Raw genomic sequence first — 20,888 nt, forward strand, 5'->3', positions numbered from 1 at the left:
GAAGTCTATACTTTTATCATAGATTTAGCTGTCTTCCCTCTAAAGGCCTTTTGTTTCTGCATGCAGTTAATTTCTGTGTTGATTAATTGGAGTGGGAACTGAAAGTTACTGGACAGGCAGTAAAACATTTCCTATCTCATTAAACCACTGTTAGAGCTGGTCAAACTGGAGGCGCTGATGAGGGAGGCTGATGAGGGAGGGGGTGGAAAACTGCTACATCTGAACCATTTTTTGAATGGTTTTGTGTAAGTAGAGGAAAGGGGGGAGTAGATAAGTAGGCTATTTGCTGATAGCTACAGTAGATTGTGGTTCGTTCGGTTTGTGATGTATTTGATATGTCACCACAACCCCTGCTCTTGATCTCATTTTACACCAACTGGTGGTAGGAGAGGGGGCGGGGGGATCTCACCCTGACTGGAGGGATGCAGATCTCACCCTGATTTGGAGGGATGCAGATCTCACCCTGATTTGGAGGGATGCGGATCTCACCCTGACTGGAGGGATGCGGATCTCACCCTGATTTGGAGGGATGCGGATCTCACCCTCATTTGGAGGGATGCGGATCTCACCCTCATTTGGAGGGATGCGGATCTCACCCTCATTTGGAGGGATGCGGATCTCACCCTCATTTGGAGGGATGCGGATCTCACCCTCATTTGGAGGGATGCGGATCTCACACTGACTGGAGGGATGCGGATCTCACCCTCATTTGGAGGGATGCGGATCTCACACTGACTGGAGGGATGCGGATCTCACCCTCATTTGGAGGGATGCGGATCTCACACTGACTGGAGGGATGCGGATCTCACCCTGACTGGAGGGATGCGGATCTCACCCTCATTTGGAGGGATGCGGATCTCACACTGACTGGAGGGATGCGGATTTCACCCTGACTGGAGGGATGCGGATCTCACCCTCATTTGGAGGGATGCGGATCTCACACTGACTGGAGGGATGCGGATTTCACCCTGACTGGAGGGATGCGGATCTCACCCTCATTTGGAGGGATGCGGATCTCACACTGACTGGAGGGATGCGGATTTCACCCTGACTGGAGGGATGCGGATTTCACCCTGACTGGAGGGATGCGGATTTCACCCTGACTGGAGGGATGCGGATCTCACCCTGACTGGAGGGATGCGGATCTCACACTGACTGGAGGGATGCGGATCTCACCCTGATTGGAGTGGGTGGACCCTTTTCATTTAATGCACTCAAGCCATATGAAACCTTGACAGAAATGTCACACTTGCCCAACCATGCACACACTGTAAACTGAACCAGAACATTTATTTCAACTCCAACAGCTCTTAAATCTGCTTGATTTGCATGTAGAATCATTGTGATATCCACTGAGTTCAGACATGACGATATTTCCCCCACCAAAAGTCACGAGCAGCAGTCTGAGTTGAAAGGATGGATTCAGCAGAAAAAAAGTGGAACCAAAGTTGGATTTAATTGTATATGTGCCTGAGGAGTAAAAGGAAGTGAGATCTGTCACATGATACACTTTCAGTGGGAGAAGTCAAACCTCTGCAATCAGGTCACTTACTATTTGACTTATGAAGGAAAGAGGATATATATTATCTGTGGGTAAGGCTGTGATTTAGCTATAATAACACTACTGTTCATTTGAATTGGTGTGAATTGTGAAATGACTGAAACACTTTGGGATGTAAGTTTAGGCTTTTGGTCTTGGTGTCAGGTCATCAGCGTAGATGGTTGTTTAATTGTCAGTTAGGCTAGCATGCAGCTCTCTGATTTATTCATGTGATGGCCTGTACTGTGAGAAGACTAAACATATAACATGTCAATTGGTTAAACTATGTTGCTGCAGGATTATTGTCCTGCTGTGAGAAACAGGTCAAATTAAGATCCTACTGTACATGGTTAGTGTGTGTTTCAACAAAGATCTTCGTCTGTCTGAGGGTGATATGTCCTATCTGTGCAACCCACTGATCTGAGAGGACACAGATTATCTGTGCTCTGTGACACACATGGCCCTCAGCTACACACCACAGCCAGAGCCATGGCCAAGTGGTTTCAGCTATCCTGTGGCACCGGGACCAAATAGGTTTTTAATGGCTGGATGTTGAACAGGATGCTGCACTGACTGCATAACAATGTGCTCACAGGATCAGAGCACTCCGTGGTTGTGTAGATTTCCGGACTAGGAAGTTCATGGATGGATTTAGACAGGTTTGTCATGTTATACTGTTTAGGCTAGTTGTTTGACCATTCACTCTGATACTTAATTGGGGAAGCAGTGGTGGCCTGCAGGACTGATGTTTTTGCTGATGTGTGTTTCTGCCCCACAGTCTGCTTATCACAATGTGTGTTCCATTTCCTGTGGTTTCAGGTCAATGACCTCCCAACACATTCCATGGTCTGACACACGATGTAGAGGGAGGCGAAGGCTGACAGACTCTACTTGTGTGTTGGATCTAGAGTAACCTCTTCGTTTTGCCAAGAATGCAGTCGTAACTCAGAATGCCTTTTTTGACTTAATTTGCACACAGCATGAGAGAGGCATGTAACTGACAATTAACCTGTAAGTCTGTCATTGTTTTGTTTAAAAAAAATGTTTGTGGGTTCGCTATGTGGGGAAAATTATAAGACAAGCAGAACTACGTGGCAAAGAACTGTTGTAACGAGGATTATTATCGTAGCAACACACCTTTTGGAGTGAAGGCAATCACGCACTGTGTTAGCTAAGTTTTCATGTCTTCGGGTGTAGTTCGTAAAGGTTGAAGCGTGTATGTCATGTCTTCGGGTGTAGTTCATAAAGGTTGAAGTGTGTATGTTAGGATGGTAACGTTATAATAATTAAGGATGAAGTGTGTATGTTAGGATGGTAACGCTATAATAATTAAGGATGAAGTGTGTATGTTAGGATGGTAACGCTATAATAATTAAGGATGAAGTGTGTATGTTAGGATGGTAACGCTATAATAATTAAGGATGAAGTGTGTATGTTAGGATGGTAACGTTATAATAATTAAGGATGAAGTGTGTATGTTAGGATGGTAACTCTATAATAATTAAGGATGAAGTGTGTATGTTAGGATGGTAACTCTATAATAATTAAGGATGAAGTGTGTATGTTAGGATGGTAACGCTATAATAATTAAGGATGAAGTGTGTATGTTAGGATGGTAACGCTATAATAATTAAGGATGAAGTGTGGATGATGTTAGGATGGTAACGCTATAATAATTAAGGATGAAGTGTGTATGTTAGGATGGTAACGTTATAATAATTAAGGATGAAGTGTGTATGTTAGGATGGTAACTCTATAATAATTAAGGATGAAGTGTGTATGTTAGGATGGTAACTCTATAATAATTAAGGATGAAGTGTGTATGTTAGGATGGTAACGCTATAATAATTAAGGATGAAGTGTGTATGTTAGGATGGTAACGCTATAATAATTAAGGATGAAGTGTGTATGTTAGGATGGTAACGCTATAATAATTAAGGATGAAGTGTGTATGTTAGGATGGTAACGCTATAATAATTAAGGATGAAGTGTGTATGTTAGGATGGTAACGACATAATAATTAAGGATGAAGTGTGTATGTTAGGATGGTAACGCTATAATAATTAAGGATGAAGTGTGTATGTTAGGATGGTAACGCTATAATAATTAAGGATGAAGTGTGTATGTTAGGATGGTAACGTTATAATAATTAAGGATGAAGTGTGTATGTTAGGATGGTAACGCTAATAATAATTAAGGATGAAGTGTGTATGTTAGGATGGTAACGCTATAATAATTAAGGATGAAGTGTGTATGTTAGGATGGTAACGTTATAATAATTAAGGATGAAGTGTGTATGTTAGGATGGTAACGCTATAATAATTAAGGATGAAGTGTGTATGTTAGGATGGTAACGACATAATAATTAAGGATGAAGTGTGTATGTTAGGATGGTAACGCTATAATAATTAAGGATGAAGTGTGTATGTTAGGATGGTAACGCTATAATAATTAAGGATGAAGTGTGTATGTTAGGATGGTAACGACATAATAATTAAGGATGAAGTGTGTATGTTAGGATGGTAACTCTATAATAATTAAGGATGAAGTGTGTATGTTAGGATGGTAACGCTATAATAATTAAGGATGAAGTGTGTATGTTAGGATGGTAACGACATAATAATTAAGGATGAAGTGTGTATGTTAGGATGGTAACGACATAATAATTAAGGATGAAGTGTGAATTCATGCCAGGAATAATAAGTGTGAAGTTTGATTTCCTCCCTTCTGTAATAAGCAGCCAATGAGGTATTTTTCTTTTATTCATGTGTTTAAACTGGTACTGTTATAGCTCCGGCTAAACTGTTTATGTCTGTAAGCACTTCAGAGTTATACCAAGCTAATAAGTCACTCGTAAGATAAGAAGGTTGTAAGAGTGTGCTCAACTGTATTTTCATTTACTTTATAGTTCTCACGGAAGGTGATAATTGTGACTAAAACTACAGAATAAAGCTGCCAGTTAAAGTCAAGGACCGGTTGAGCTCGTGGTTACTGGAGGAGGCTACAAGGCATGCAAATATAACTAATGGTCAAGATGTTGAGAATGGTGCTAATCAATAGTGATCTAAATATTTACATTAACCTTGATTAGAATGGTAACACAACGATCAACTCTGTTGGAAAACTGATTTCCTTCAACCAATCATGAAAGGCCTAGGAGCCCTTTTAACATCTACAAATTCACCAGGACTAGACTAAGAAATATCCCTGTGCATATTGTCATGTCTCTCGTCCTTCTTATCATGTCTGACGTCATGTGTTTGTATGTTGTGTTTTGTAATTATAGGCGTGTCGCGACTTCCTGGACCTAGCGGAGACCCACAGCAGGAGATGGCAGCGGGCGCTGCAGTATGAGAGAGAGCAGCGTATTCACCTGGAGGAGACCATAGAGCAGCTAGCCAAGCAACACAACAGTCTGGAGAGAGCCTGGAGAGAGGCCCCCACACTATCCGCCAACACACCCAGCTCCCCCACCACCAAGAAGGGTAAGGCCCCTTAGCCAGGCCTCCTAGTCCATGGTCCTTAGGGCTTTAGACTAACAGGCCTCCTAGTCCATGGTCCTTAGGGCTTTAGACTAACAGGCCTCCTAGTCCATGGTCCTTAGGGCTTTAGACTAACAGGCCTCCTAGTCCATGGTCCTTAGGGCTTTAGACTAACAGGCCTCCTAGTCCATGGTCCTTAGGGCTTTAGACTAACAGGCCTCCTAGTCCATGGTCCTTAGGGCTTTAGACTAACAGGCCTCCTAGTCCATGGTCCTTAGGGCTTTAGACTAACAGGCCTCCTAGTCCATGGTCCTTAGGGCTTTAGACTAACAGGCCTCCTAGTCCATGGTCCTTAGGGCTTTAGACTAACAGGCCTCCTAGTCCATGGTCCTTAGGGCTTTAGACTAACAGGCCTCCTAGTCCATGGTCCTTAGGGCTTTAGACTAACAGGCCTCCTAGTCCATGGTCCTTAGGGCTTTAGACTAACAGGCCTCCTAGTCCATGGTCCTTAGGGCTTTAGACTAACAGGCCTCCTAGTCCATGGTCCTTAGGGCTTTAGACTAACAGGCCTCCTAGTCCATGGTCCTTAGGGCTTTAGACTAACAGGCCTCCTAGTCCATGGTCCTTAGGGCTTTAGACTAACAGGCCTCTGTGAATTTGTGGAAATAGGACATGCAAGCCATGTCAGATGGTTTTGAATTAGATTGTCTATGTAATTAAGGATTAGGCTGGAATAGAGTAGAAGATACATTTCTTATGAGTAGTGAAGTAGCATGATACTAATAGTATTGAAATGGGCATAATCACCTCTCCATCGTGATAGCCATTCTAGTGTATCAGAGTAGCCGTGTATCACACAGAAATGGATGGATATAGAAGTATTGTTTGTCCGTCTGAAGTTGGATTGAAGTTGGAGTTTTCCCTCCCATCTCGTCAGGAATTGAGTTCAGTACTTCGTTAGCCTGCAGGGACATTACCTATTAAAGCCAATTATCCATAATTAATCTCCATGGTTTGTCGATTAGCTACTGTAACCTACTGTACCTTCCCCTCCACAAATCATCTGATTACTGCCACACCAGTATAGAGCAGGGTGCGTGTTACACACAATACCTTAGTGTGTGTGTGTGTTTGTGTTTGTGCGTGCTTGTTTGTGTGTTCCCTCCCTCAGGAGGGAGTGAGAGGCCTCAGAAAGGGGAGGCGAGTGATGAAGATGAGGATACGGAATACTTTGACGCCATGGAGGACTCCCCTGCCTTTATCACAGTAACAGCCACTGAGAACACACAGCACAGGTCAGTCAGTCTCACCCTGTGGCCTGTACAGTAAAGTCCCTGCCTGGCCGCCCTCTGCTCTTCACATCCACCTAAATGGATCGTAGATGTTTAGTTTGGTATTAGTTTGTCTTTAGACTGATTCAGTGTGAATAGACTGTGATGAATACAAAGATGTGATGAGTTGATTGTGTCTTGTTGATGGGTTCCGTAGTGTTTGCACCAGAGCATCTGTCAAGCCCAGAGCCATATAGTACACCTCATAATGCCTGTGTAAGACTCATTCCCTCCATCAGCGGCCCAATAAACCACCAGCGCTAAAACGTAATAACATTCTCCCCTCTGTGCTCATAATCTCTCTCACACTCACTCACTCACACACTCACTCACTCACACACACGCACGTGAACAGCAGACACACACAAACACACACTTGCTTGTACGGTGGCAGTGTTGTCTGTCTGCGACTGCGAGCATCCTCGGTCTGATTTTAATGAGTGTCTATCTGTCCTGTAATGGCTCTGGCACCATTAACAGCTCAAGATGTTGTCCTCTCTATGATAAAAGAAAGCTCGTGCCTCTTCCTGCTCCTCTACCAGGGAATGAACCAGTCACAGAAGCCCAGGCACTTCTCTGTTTTGGATTCATTCTTTCACCTCCAAAATATGTGGCTCAGTTTTAGAACTTTGTTGCTGCATTTGAATGAGTTGTTTTTTTTTTGCTGTCGTGTTTCTGCGCTATTTTACTTCAACACCCGTCTCACAGGACTCTTTCCCTGTGAAGAAAAGAGTGTTTCTATTTTCCAGATACATACTCTGCTCCTCTCCAGCTCAGACACTATCCACCACTAACAGAACAGCTCAGAGACCGATCACTGCTGAATAGAGCCATCCATCTGTGTCTGTGTGCCTGCCTGCCTTCCGTCTGTTTTGGTTATTTTGTGTGTCTTCAGTGTGTGGGTGCGTTTGTGTGCGTGCACGTGTGTGCGTGTGTGTCTGTTGTTGTTAAGGTGATGTTCCTCTTCCAGGTGTTCTCAGAGTAACCTGTGTGGAGCGAGTGGAGGCCATACCAATGATTGGAACCAGGACAATGTGAGTGTGTCTCCTACAAACAGCTCTCAGTAATCATCCACATGCCTGTCGACACACTAGGCTTTTTCACCATCTCACTGTAGTTCCACCCTCGTCACTTTTTGTGAAGCTCTTTGTGTTATTTTAAGCCTGTTTCCAGTTGTTTTTTTAGGATCCTGTTAAGGAAATTTGCATATCACCAACTATAACTTGGGCATGTGTTTTTACACACACACACACACACACACACACACACACACACACTTGCATGCTTTCACCACACAAAAGAACACACGCTCACAGGTTCTCTTTGTGTGTGTTCTCCCTGTGGCCTGTTCCCTCTGCAGTGCTGGACATGCACAGCTGCTCTCTCTTTCTCTCTCCGTCATTTCTCTGGATCTTAATTACCAGTTAGACATCTGCTCTCCCGATTTCCCCCCCCCTCTCATTCTCCTCTCTTATTCCCTCTCTCTTCTCTCTGTCACTCTACAAATGGTGACTCACTGTGTCCCAGACAAGCTGTCCATAGTTAAGTTAGAGTTCTCTTCACAGCGTTCTATGATGTTAACAAATCTAAAGGTAGATGTGTCTCAGTCATCTCTCTGTCTTTCCCTCTCTCTCTCTTTCCCTCCCTGTCTCTCCCTCCCACCCATCTCTCTATCTTTCCCTCCCTCTCTCTTTCCCTCCCTCCCTGTCTCTCCCTCTCTATCTTCCCTCTACCTGTCTCTCCCGCTCTCTCTCCCTCCCCCTCTATCTTTCCCGCTCTCTCCCTCCCTCTCTCTCTCCATCTTTCCCTCTCCCTGTCTCTCCCGCTCTCTCCCTCCCTCTCGCTATCTCCCTCAGGTGTCTCCTAGCTGTAAGGATTCCGGGAAGGAGCTTCAGCCCATCAGAAGGAGGCGGAGCCACATCCCAGACAAGCCCAACTACTCCCTCAACCTGTGGAGCATCATGAAGAACTGTATCGGCAAGGAGCTCTCCAAGATCCCCATGCCTGTGAGTGTGTGTGGTGTGCTTGTGTCCATATAGTAGAATGAGCGTAGGTGTGAGTATTTGAGAGGTGGAGAGAGCGGCATCCCAATAGTGGGCCATTTGGGCCTCAAATGTGCAAGTCAGTGACAACTCTTGTAACCATAGAAATCTGACTGTCTCTCTGTCGTGTCTGTCCTTCCTCTGCAGGTGAACTTCAACGAGCCTCTGTCCATGCTGCAGCGGCTTACAGAGGACCTGGAGTACCATGAGCTGCTGGACAAGGCGGCGCGCTGTGAGAGCTCCCTGGAGCAGCTGTGTCTGGTGGCAGCCTTCTCTGTGTCCTCCTACTCCACCACCGTCCACCGCACGGCCAAGCCCTTCAACCCCCTGCTGGGGGAGACCTACGAGCTGGACCGCCTGGACGACTTGGGCTACCGATCGCTGTGTGAGCAGGTACACACAGAGACAGAGATACAGTACAATATGACGCTGAGACAAACGCACGCAAAAACACAAAAAAAATACTCCATGTATTTGCAGACGGCACTGTCATTTTGTACCTCTGCTGTAGATAGATACAAGCCATTATACACAACAGTTCCAATCATTGGCATACTAGAAGCCAGAGCAGTGATCTTCCTTTGAATGTGTAAAAACCCTTTTCCCCTCACCTCCACTCTGTAGGTGAGCCATCACCCCCCAGCAGCAGCTCACCATGTGATTTCTCAGCGAGGCTGGACCCTCTGGCAGCAAATCACCATATCCAGCAAGTTCCGTGGCAAATACCTCTCCATAATGCCTCTGGGTGCGTTTGCTGAATACATATTCAGCATGTACTGATCGCTGTCAACACAATATGAAAATAAATGTCTCATGATGGTGTATGTATGTATATACAGTTGAAGTCAGAAGTTTACTGACAACTTAGGTTGGAGTCATTAAAACTCATTTTTCAACCACTCCACAAATTTCTTGTTAACAAACTATAGTTTTGGCAAGTTGGTTAGGACATCTACTTTGTGCATGACATACGTAATTTTTCCAACAATTGTTTACAGACAGATTATTTCACTTATAATGAATTCACTGTATCACAATTCCAGTGGGTCAGATGTTTACATACACTAAGTTGACTGTGCCTTTAAACAGCTTGGAAAATTCCAGAAAATTATGTCATGGCTTTAGTAGCTTCTGATAGGCTAATTTACATAATTTGAGTGAATTGGAGGTGTACATGTGGATGTATTTCAAGGCCTACATTCAAACTCAGTGCCTCTTTGCTTGACATCATGGGAAAATCAAAAGAAATCAGCCAAGACCTCAGAAAAAATTGTAGACCTTCACAAGTCTGGTTCATCCTTGGAAACCATTTCCAAACGCCTGAATGTACCACGTTCATCTGTACAAACAACTACACATGGGGACATAGATCAGACTTTTTAGAGAAATGTCCTCTGGTCTGATGAAACAAAAATAGGACTATTTGGCTATAATGACCATTGTTATGCTTGGAGCAAACAGGGGATCGCTTGCAAGCCGAAACACCATGGGATCACGCCGCCCTCATACCGCTCAGGAAGGAGACGCTTTCAGTCTCCTAGAGATGAACGTGCTTTGGTGCGAAAAATGCAAATCAATTCTAGAATAACAGCAAAGGACCTTGTGAAGATGCTGGAAAAACAGGTACAACAGTATCCATATCCACAGTAAAACGTGTCCTATATCGACATAACCTGAAAGGCCGCTCTGTAAGGAAGAAGCCACTGCTCCAAAACCTCCATAAAAAGCCAGACTAGGTTTTGCAACTGCACATGGGGACAAAGATCGTACTTTTTAGAGAAATGTCCTCTCGTCTGATGAAACAAAAATTTAACTGTTTGGCCATAATGCCCATCGTTATGTTTGGAGGAAAAAGGGGGATGCTTGCAAGCCTAAGAACACCATCCCAACCGTGAAGCACGGGGGTGTCAGCATCATGTTGTGGGGGTGCTTTGCTGCAGGAGGGACTGGTGCACTTCACAAAATAGATGGCATCATGAGGAAGGAAAATTATGTGGATATATTGAAGCAAAATCAAGAGACATGAGTCAGGAAGTTAAAGCTTGGTCGCAATTGGATCTTCCAAATGGACAATGACCCCAAGCATACTTCCAAAGTTGTGGTAAAATGGCTTAAGGACAACGAAGTCAAGGTATTGGAGTGGCCATCACAAAGCCCTGACCTCAATTCTATAGAGGATTTGTGGGCAGGACTGAAAAAGCATGTGTGAGCAAGGAGGCCTACAAACCTGACTCAGTTACACTAGCTCTGCCAGGAGGAATGGGCCAAATTTCACCCAACTTATTGTGGGAAGCTTGTGGAAGGCTACCCAAAACATTTGACCCAGGTTGAACAATTTAAAGGCGATGTTACCAAATACTAATTGAGTGTATGTGGATGTATAGGGGGGATGTTTTCTACTGAGATTGGCTAGAGGTCTCTAAGACCCTGATAAATTAGAGATGAATAGATCCCGCAGATTTGATTGATCGATTTCCCATAACATGAAGCCATGAGATTCATTTGAACTATAAAGAATATAATATTGTATGTTTGTGAGCCTAGTGAGATGTAGGTAAGTAATATGTGACAACAGAGTATAAGGCCTAGATTCAATCAGATCAAGCGTTAACGGACGATAGCCCACACTTTCATAGTGGATGTTCTGGCATTGTTGAAGGAACTGTCAAATCAGTAAGCAGCTGCTCTTGCGATAATTGTCACGAAGCCACACCTGCCCCACTCACGTTAGAAATAATCAGCTATATAGAAATAATTATTCTCAAATGTAAAAATCATGGAACTAAATAATGAGGGTTTCTATCATCCTAATGGAGGTGTAGATTACATCTCACATTCCACTGTTCTGATTTGTAAACAAGGCTGCATGGGGTTTCTGATTATACTACTCCTTGCAACCAATGGCAACCGCTATGCAGATGTTGGCCAAAGCAGATCTGATTGATTAATGCCCTAAGTGTGTGAGTGCAGGGACTTGGCCTGCATTACCAGGCCAAGTCCCTGCAGGTAGGACTGACCTTGTTTACAAAGGACCCAAAATAAGAACCACAGAATATCAACCACAACACATGTTGCATTGTTACACTGTAATGCCATGGCACTAAGAGAGAATGCAAAGATATCGATTTCATTTTTGTTGTCACTCTTTCTGTGACTGCATTTCATCCCCACCACTCAATCTCTCAATTATATCTCAATGTTCCCTCCTTTTTTCTCCCTTCCCCCTCTTCCCAGGTGCCATTCACCTGCAGTTCCACTCCAGTGAGAACCACTATGTGTGGAGGAAGGTAATCTCCACCGTGCACAACATCATCGTGGGCAAGCTGTGGATTGACCAGGTGTGTCTACTAACTACTTCATGGGGTCTACTTAGTCCCTCAGTGTGTTGGAGGGGTCCGTCTCTATCTCTGTAATGTAATCCAGGCCACTGGAATGAGTGTTGTGTAGAGGCAGAGTTCAATCAGAACAGAACAGCATAGCACATGAATAAGCCTGCCTGTGGTCTCTAGGGGTTTCTTCCCCTTTCATCTCGAGTACCGCCCTCCCCTCTCTCTGAGTTGACCCAATTACAGTCTGTAAGTGTCTGTCTGTCTGTAGAACTACTCTGTACTCTATACCAGAGTTTCCCAAACTCTGTCCTGGGGTCCCCCCTGGATGCACATTTTGGTGTTTGCCGTAGCACTACACCACTGATTCAAATCATCCAGGCTTGATGATGAGTTGGTTATTTGAATAAGCTGTGTAGTGCTAGTGCCAAAAACCATACCAGTCCCTCACTGGAGGAGAAGGAGGGAGACGTGGGCCAGGGAATAAACGCTATCATATGGTAGAATATGGCACACTCACAAACAGCTTCTCATTAACAGTCCCTATAGCACAACTTAGTGTCAATTATATAGAGCTTCATTCTAGAATCCAATGATATCACTGAGGCTGACTGAATGTACAGACCATAGAATCAGGAATTAGAGTACTAGAATGGACATGAACCTTTTTGATGGAATAAAGGTCAGCCATTTTGGTCAGAGAGATGGGTAACCATGGTTTCCCAGTGCTGTGATAAGATATTATGTAAAATAATGAATTTGAAGAATGTATCTTCACTGTGTTTCTTAGCTAGCTAGCTTCCAGTCAAACGATCCAATAAATTCACAGCCATACACTGGCTGAAATCTGTTGGTGATAGGACTTAGACAAGTGCTGACATTGTATCATACAATAGCACAATTGAAACATTTGTGTATAAAACCTGTATAAACTTGTTTTCTAATTTATATATTATTATTATTTTTGTATTATTATTATTTTTTTTACTAGGCAAGTCAGTTAAGAACAAATTCTTATTTTCAATGACAGCCTAGGAACAGTGGGTTAACTGCCTGTTCAGGGGCAGAACGACAGATTTGTACCTTGTCAGCTCAGAGATTTGAACTTGCAACCTTCCGGTTACTAGTCCAACGCTCTAACCACTAGGCTACCCTTAGATTTACAATAATTCTATAACACAATTTCTGAGATATCACATGCCTTCCTTTTATTTTCCTGCATTAGTAAAGTCAGGATTACGCCTCTACTGCCATTCATTCCAATTAGACTGGTTTGGATTTCTCCCTGGCCAATATGGCTGTAATTGAATAAGATCTCTATGGTACAGACGCTGTTCTGATGCAGCTGTGGAATGTTGAGATGCTAGTGGTTCTTTCTCTCCTTCTGAACTCTGACTCATCAGTTGTTTCTGTATGCAATATGCGTGATTGCTATTGATGCTTACCAGCAATTCTCTCCACTATCCATTCCTCCTATTTCGTTCTGTCTTTCATCCCATTCTGCCCTCGCTTCTCCCTCTTTCTCTATCCCTCCCACTGTCAATGGGTAGTCGGGGGACATTGAGATAGTCAACCACAGGACCAAGGAGACGTGCCAGCTCAAGTTCTCCCCCTACAGCTATTTCTCCAGGGATGTCCCACGCAAGGTACATGTTCCACCATCACCCTCTAATTAGCCCTGGCTGAAACCTGATGATGAGCTCATAGGGTCTGCTGTCACTTTGTTGTGTGCTACCCCCTGCTGGATAGTACAAGCAAATGTATAATTTTTGAATGGACTATTCTTTCATAATAGTTGTTTATGATAAACTATAGAGGTATATTGTATTATTTTCTACATAAGGTTTGATACATTTCCTCACCCCCCTCTCTTCCATCTGTGTGTGTGTGTGTTGTCCAGGTGACAGGGGTGGTGTCAGACAGTGGAGGGCAGGCCCACTATATCCTGTCTGGCACGTGGGACGATAAGATCGAGAGCTCCAAGATCGTCCAGAGCAGCAAAGGGGGCAGCGGCTCCGAGGGCAAGCAGAAGACTGTCTACCAGACCCTGTCCCCCAAACTACTGTGGAAGAAATACCCTCTCCCGTAAGCACTGCCCAGTACAACAGTTTATACAGTAACACAGATCACGCACTAAGCCTATGATGCACCTTACACAAAAACACTGACTTGTAAAGAATACTACATTACAGAGCAACTCCCCCACTTCCTCCCTATTCCTGTTCTCTCTCTCTCCCTCCATCAGGGATAACGCTGAGAACATGTACTTCTTCTCCTCGCTGGCGCTAACGTTGAATGAGCCGGAGGATGGGGTGGGGCTGACGGACAGCCGACTGAGACCGGACCAGAGGCTGATGGAAGCAGGGAGATGGGACGAGGCCAACTCTGAGAAACAGAGATTAGAGGAGAAACAGAGAGCTGTGAGGAGGAGGAGAGAGGCAGAGGCCACAGATGCACTGGACAACGGTAAGACATCGAGAAAGTGGGCAGGGTGGAGAGAAAGGTAAAGGGAGAGTTGATAAAGAAAAAGACTGATAGAAAGGGGCTGGGTGGAGAAGTGGGGAGAGAGGACACTTCAGACATTCCAGAAGTAGGGCTGGATTGATTGAGGGATTTCTATAAAGGTATTTTTTTCAGTCACATAACTTTGAATCATTCCTCCAGGTCCCATGACCTTTATGTCAATTATTATGAGAATAACAGTATTACCTGAAGTGAGCCTCACGACAAATGGAGGGGTAATGACAGGTCAAGTAGAGGAAAAGAACAGATTAGGATTGAAGTGAAGAGCTACTGAAGGCTACTAGGGGAAGATTGTAGAGAGAGGACACAACAGACACTTCTAATCCTGGTGACATTGTTATAGTCCAACACTCTGTGTAGCGCTGTGACCTATTGTAGGCTGTATTTGATGTACCCATGACACGTCTCTCTTTTCCTCCCTCTGTTGGTGGTCAGAGTGTGATTATGATGACTCTGGTGAGTGGGGCTGGCCTGGCCCTGTTGTGCATCACCCTCCCCCACCCCCATATTTTTACGTTGACCATCCCATTTGTGGTGGAAAAAGTACCCAGTTGTCATACTTAAGTAAAAGTAAAGATACACAATATATACAAAGTATGTGGACACCCCTTCAAATTTGTGGATTTGGCTATTTCAGCCACACCGTTGCTGACAGGTGTATAAAATAGAGCACACCGCCATGCAATCTCCATAGACAAACAGTGGCAGTAGAATGGCCTTACTGAAGAGCTCAGTGACATTCAACGTGGCACCGTCATAGGATGCCACCTTTCCAACAAGTCAATTCTTAACATTTCTGCCCTGCTAGAGCTGCCCCGGTCAACTGTATTGTGATGTGAAAACATCTAGGCGCAACAACGAATCAACTGTGAAGTGGTAGGCCACACAAGCTCACGGAACGGGACCGCCGAGTGCAAAAGTGTGTAGCATGTAAAAATCGTCTGTCCTCGGTTGCAACACTCACTACTGCGTTCCAAACTGCCTCTGGAAGCAATGTCAGCACAAGAACTGTTCGTTGGGAGCTTAATGACATGGGTTTCCATGGCTAAGCAAGCCGCATACAAGCCTAAGATCACCATGCACAATACCAAGCGTCTGCTGGAGTGGTGTAAAGCTCGCCGCCATTGGACTCTGGAGCAGTGGAAATGCGTTTTCTGAAGTGATGAATCACGCTTCACCATCTGGCAGTCCGACGGACAAAACGCTACCTGCCCCAATGCATAGCGCCAACTGTAAAGTTTGGTGGAGGAGGAATATTGGTCTGGGGCGGTTTTTCATGGTTCGGGCTAGGCCCCTTAGTTCCAGTGAAGGGAGATCTTAACGCTACAGCATACAATGACATCCTAGACTATTCTGAGGAAGGCCCTTTCCTGTTTCAGCATGACAGTGCCCCCATGCACAAAGCGAGGTCATACAGAAATGGTTTGTCGAGATGGGTGTAAGAACTTGACTGGCCTGCACAGAGCCCTTACCTTAACCCCATCGAACACCTCTGGGATGAATTCGAACGCCGACTGCGAATAGGGCCTAATCGCCCAACATCAGTGCCCGACCTCACTAATGCTCTTGGGGCTGAATGGAAGCAAGTCTCTGCCGCAATGTTCCCACATCTAGTGGAAAGCCTTCCCAGCTGAGTGGAGGCTGTTATAGCAGAAAAGGGGTTGCAACTCTATATTAATGATTTTGGAATAAGATGTTCATCGAGCAAGTGTCCACATACTTTTTGTAGTGTACCTTAATAGAAAATGACTCAAGTAAAAGTGAATGTCACCCAGTAATATACTACTTGAGTAAAAGTCTAATAGTATCTGGTTTAAAATGTACAGCGGTGGAAAAAGTACTTCATTTTCATAAATGAGTCAAAGTAAAAGCTAGACATCAAATTCCTTATTTTCAGCAAACTAGATTGCACGATTGTCTCTTTAAAAAAAAAAAACATTTATTTTTAAAGAGAGCCAGGGGCACAGACCAACTCTGACATAATATACAAACGCAGTATGTGTGTTTAGTCCACCAGATCAGAGACCGTAGGGATGGCAAGGCGTTAAATTGATAGGTGTGTGAATTGGACCATATTGATGTCCTCCTGCCTGAGCGTTCTAAATGTAACAAGTGCTTTCGGGCATCAGGGAAACTGTATGGGAGTAAAAAGTACATATTTTCTTTCGGAATGTCGTGGAGTAAAAGTTGTCAAATATAAATGGTAAAGTACAGATCCCCCAAAAAACGACTTCAGTAGTACTTCAAAGTACTTTCAAAGTACTTTATGCCACTGCTTTGTGGTTATGACAGCGTTCCAGGTTGTCTTTTTTGTAGTCACGCTGCACATCTCAGATCAAATCAAATGTATTTATAAAGCCCTTTTTACATCAGCAAATGTCAGAAAGTGCTTATACAGAAACCCAGCCTAAAACCCCAAACAGCAAGCAATGCAGATGTAGAAGCACAGTTGCTAGGAAAAACTCTCTAGAAAGGCAGGAACCTAGGAAGAAACATACAGAGGAACCAGGCTCTGAGGGGTGGCCAGTCCTCTTCTGGCTGTGCGAAGGGGAGATTATAAGAGTACATGGCCATTTAAGACCAGGTTGTTGTTCAACATGTTCAAACGTTCATAGATGACCAGCAGGGTCAAATAATAATCACAGTGTATGTAGAGGGTGCACCAGGTCAGTATCTAATGAGTAAATGTCAGTTGTCTTTTCATAGCCAAGCATTCAGAGGTCGAGACAGCAGGTGCGGTAGGCAGAACAATTGAAACTGGAGCAGCAGCAGAACCAGGTGGACTGGGGACAGCCAGGAGTCGTCAGGCCAGAAAGTCCTGAGGCATGGTCCAAGGGCTCTGGTCCTCCGGGGGGGGGGGGAATTAGGGGGAGCATACTTAAATTGACACAGGACACCAGATAAGACGGGAGAATTACACCAGATATAACAGACTGACCCTAGCCCCCCGGCACATAGACTATTGCAGCAAAGATACTGGAGGCTGAGACAGTTGGGGTTGGGGGACACTGTGGCCCCATCTGACGATACCCTCGGAAAGGGCCAACCAGGCAGGATATAACCCCACCTAATTTGCCAAAGCACTGTCCCCAGTACACAGCCCCCACACCACTAGAGGGATATCAACAGACCACCAACTCACTACCCTGAGACAGGGCTGAGTATAGCCCACGAAGATCTCCTCTACTATATGAGCCCGAAGGGGGCACAAAACCAGACAGGAAGATAATGTCTGTGACTAAACCCACTCAACTGATGCACCCCTCATAGGGACGACAACAAAGTGACTCAGCCCTCGTAGTAGGGTCAGAGAATCCCAGTGGCGAGAGGGGAGGCGGCCAGGCAGAGACGGCAAGGGCAGTTCGTTGCTCCAGTGCCTTGTCATTCACCTTCACACCCCTGGGCCAGACTACACTTAGAGATGAGTCTTCAGTAAAGACTTAAAGGTTGAGACCGAGTCTGCGTCTCTCACATGGATAGGTAGACCATTCCATAAAAATGTAGCTCTATAGGAGAAAGCCCTGCCTCCAACTGTTTGCTTAGACATTCTAGTGACAATAAGGAGGCCTGCGTCTTGTGACCGTAGCGTACGTGTAAGTACAGCTGAAGTCAGAAGTTTACATACACTTAGGTTGGAGTCATTAAAACTCGTTTTTCAACCACTCCACAAATTTCTTGTTAACAAACTATAGTTTTGGCAAGTCGGTTGGGACATCAACTTTGTGCATGACACAAGTCATTTTTCCAACAATTGTTTACAGACAGATTATTTCACTTATAATTCACTGTAACACAATTCCAGTGGGTCAAAAGTTTATGTACACTAAGTTATAAGTGAAATACATACAGTAAGTTATACAGCTTGGAAAAATCCAGAAAATGATGTCATGGCTTTGGAAGCTTCTGATAGACTAATTGACATCGTTTGAGTCAATTGGAGGTGTACCTGTGGATGTATTTCAAGGCCTACCTTCAAACTCAGTACCTCTTTGCTTGACATCATGGGAAAATCAAAAGAAATCAGCCAAGACCTCAAAGAATTGTAGACCTCAACCAGTCTGGTTCATCCAGACTTGGGAGCAATTTCCAAATGCCTGAACGTACCACGTTCATCTGTACAAACAACTGCACATGGGGACATGTGGCATCAGGAGGAATTGAAAATGATGTGTATATATTGAAGCAACATCTCAAGACATCAGTCAGGAAGTTAAAGCTTGGTCGCAAATGGGTCTTCCAAATAGACAATGACCCCAAGCATACTTCCAAAGTTGTGGCAAAATGGCTTAAGGACAACGAAGTCAAGGTATTGGAGTGGCCATCACAAAGCCCTGACCTCAATCCTATGGAGGATTTGTGGGCAAAAGTGAAAAAGTGTGTGTGAGCAAGGAGGCCTACAAACCTGACTCAGTTACACCAGCTCTGTCAGGAGGAATGGGCCAAAATTCACCCAATTTATTGTGGGAAGCTTGTGGAAGGCTACCCAAAACGTTTGACCCAAATTAAACAATTTCAAGGCAATGCTACCAAATACAAATTGAGTGTATGTAAACTTCTGACCCACTGGGAATGTGATGAAACAAATAAAAGCTTAAATAAATTATTCTCTCTTATTCTCTATTATTCTGACATTTAACATCCTTAAAATAAAGTTGTGATCCTAACCTAAGACAGGGAATTGAGAAAAACTGAGTCTAAATGTATTTGGCTAAAGTGTATGTAAACTTCTGACTTCAACTGTATGTACGGCAGGACCAAATCGGAGAGATGGGTAGGAGCAAGTCCATGTAATGCTTTGTAGGTTAGCAGTAAAAACCTGTAAATCAGCCCTAGCCTTAACAGGAAGCCAGTGTAAAGGTTAGCACTGGAAGAATATGATCAAATGTTGGGCTTCTAGTCAAGATTCTAGCAGCAGTTTTTAGCACTAACTGAAGTTTATTTAGTGCTTTATCCGGGTAGCTGGAGAATCGAGCATTGCAGTAGTCTAATGTAGAAGTGACGAAAGCATGGATTAGCTCTTCTGCATCATTTTTGCACAAAAAGCTTCAGAATTTTACAAAGCTACAAATATGGAAAAATCTGATAATCATGACTGCAATAAAGATGACCTGGAAGGCGTTCTTTGTATGGGGTCTGCATGCTGACTGCTTCTCCCTTGTACCCACTGGTCCAGACTATGACCCGGTGCTGCTGCCATATGCCCTTTTCATTCAGACTTGACTTGGCCCCACTATGCCTGAACTGTTTCAGACAGACATAGAGGTGTCTAATGTGTGGGAGTGACAGTAAACCATACAGAATAACTCCCTGAGCCCTTAATTTGAGTGACGCTTGTGTCTCCTCCCCAGGTCGAGAGTATGAGGGCTTCCAGCCACAGTGGTTCCACAAGAGGAAGAACGCCATCACTGGGGAGACAACCTTTGTGTACAAGGGTGGATACTGGGAGGCTAAGGACAGTCAGGACTGGAGTACGTGCTCTGAAATCTTCTAAGCCTAGACCAGACCCATCCTACCCCATCACTGGACCCCCCCAGGCCCAGGAGACTGCTCCACCACTGACCCTGGGGGAATGGGGGTCTGGGTCTGGATGTGGACCTCTGTGTGCATGAGAATGTGAATGTCTCACACACTCACAACACAGTGTACCTCCCCATGTACACACAGAGGTCATATTTTTTACAGAGTCAAGGGAGAGAAGGGACCTTTTCTAGATCCTACCTTGACCTAACACTGAGCTATGTGGGGGTGTGTGAGAGAGATGGGAGATTGAATACCATAGAAAAGGGGCCCCATAGAGACTTCCAAAAGAATCAGGTGCTCCACACACGCTACCCAAAATGCACCTTTCCTCTGCTCAGCACATCTGTTTCTAGGGGTTTTAGTGATTGAACAGCAACCCATCTAAATCAGTTCTCCTCTCCTCCACTTGTATACTGGGATAAGATGAAGTCCATCCTGTCTAACGGACAGATGGACGGACAGACAGAGAGACAAAAATAATGCTTCAGAAGTTTATAGAAAGACAGTGTGTGTATGTATGTATGTTATAATTAATATATATATATATATATATATACAAACAAACTACCAGTCAAAGGTTTGGACACACCTACTCATTCAAGGGTTTTTCTTTATTTTTACTATTTTCTATATTGTAGAATAATAGTGAAGACATCAAAACTATGAAATAACACACATGGAATCATGTAGTAACCAAAAAAGGGTTAAACAAATCCAAATATATTTGAGATTTGAGATTCTTCAAAGTAGCCACCCTTTGCCTTGATGACAGCTTTGAACACTCTTGGCACTCTCTCAACCAGCTTCACCTGGAATGCTTTTCCAACCGTCTTGAAGGAGTTCCCACATGCTGAGCATTTGTTGGCTGCTTTTCCTTCACTCTGCGGTCCAACTCATCTCAAACCATCTCAATTGGGTTGAGGTTGGGTGATTGTGGAGGCCAGGTCATCTGATGCAGCACTCCATCACTCTCCTTGGTCAAATAGCCCTCCACAGCCTGGAGGTGTGTTTTGGGTCATTGTCCTTTTGAAAAGGAAATGATAGTCCCACGAAGCTCAAACCAGGTGGGATGGCGTATCGCTGCAGAAAGCTGTGGTAGCCGTGCTGGTTAAGTGTGCCTTGAA

At 44.3% G+C, this 20,888-nt stretch overlaps 1 protein-coding gene and 1 long non-coding RNA gene across 5 annotated transcripts in view; both read left to right on the top strand.

Annotated features, from left to right (window-relative positions):
- LOC135514039 (oxysterol-binding protein 2-like) overlaps positions 1–20,437 on the top strand; it is a 74,732-nt gene extending 54,295 nt beyond the window's left edge. For all 4 annotated transcript variants that reach the window (XM_064937185.1, XM_064937187.1, XM_064937188.1 and 1 more), the window contains 11 exons: positions 4,827–5,025; positions 6,194–6,317; positions 7,324–7,387; positions 8,210–8,359; positions 8,543–8,788; positions 9,020–9,140; positions 11,630–11,733; positions 13,272–13,367; positions 13,622–13,806; positions 13,967–14,187; positions 19,593–20,437. In XM_064937185.1, coding sequence (XP_064793257.1) covers positions 4,827–5,025; positions 6,194–6,317; positions 7,324–7,387; positions 8,210–8,359; positions 8,543–8,788; positions 9,020–9,140; positions 11,630–11,733; positions 13,272–13,367; positions 13,622–13,806; positions 13,967–14,187; positions 19,593–19,735 — 1,653 coding nt within the window. In that variant the 3' untranslated portion in view covers positions 19,736–20,437. The remainder of the gene's footprint in view (positions 1–4,826; positions 5,026–6,193; positions 6,318–7,323; positions 7,388–8,209; positions 8,360–8,542; positions 8,789–9,019; positions 9,141–11,629; positions 11,734–13,271; positions 13,368–13,621; positions 13,807–13,966; positions 14,188–19,592) is intronic.
- Positions 1,521–4,661, top strand: LOC135514040 (uncharacterized). Its single transcript, XR_010451623.1, has 3 exons — positions 1,521–1,589; positions 2,360–2,551; positions 4,449–4,661. It is a non-coding gene; the product is annotated as an uncharacterized LOC135514040 (long non-coding RNA).
- Positions 20,438–20,888: the final 451 nt, after the last annotated feature.

The sequence above is a fragment of the Oncorhynchus masou genome, chromosome 25 (assembly GCF_036934945.1).
Source record: "Oncorhynchus masou masou isolate Uvic2021 chromosome 25, UVic_Omas_1.1, whole genome shotgun sequence".
Classification (NCBI taxonomy): domain Eukaryota; kingdom Metazoa; phylum Chordata; class Actinopteri; order Salmoniformes; family Salmonidae; genus Oncorhynchus; species Oncorhynchus masou.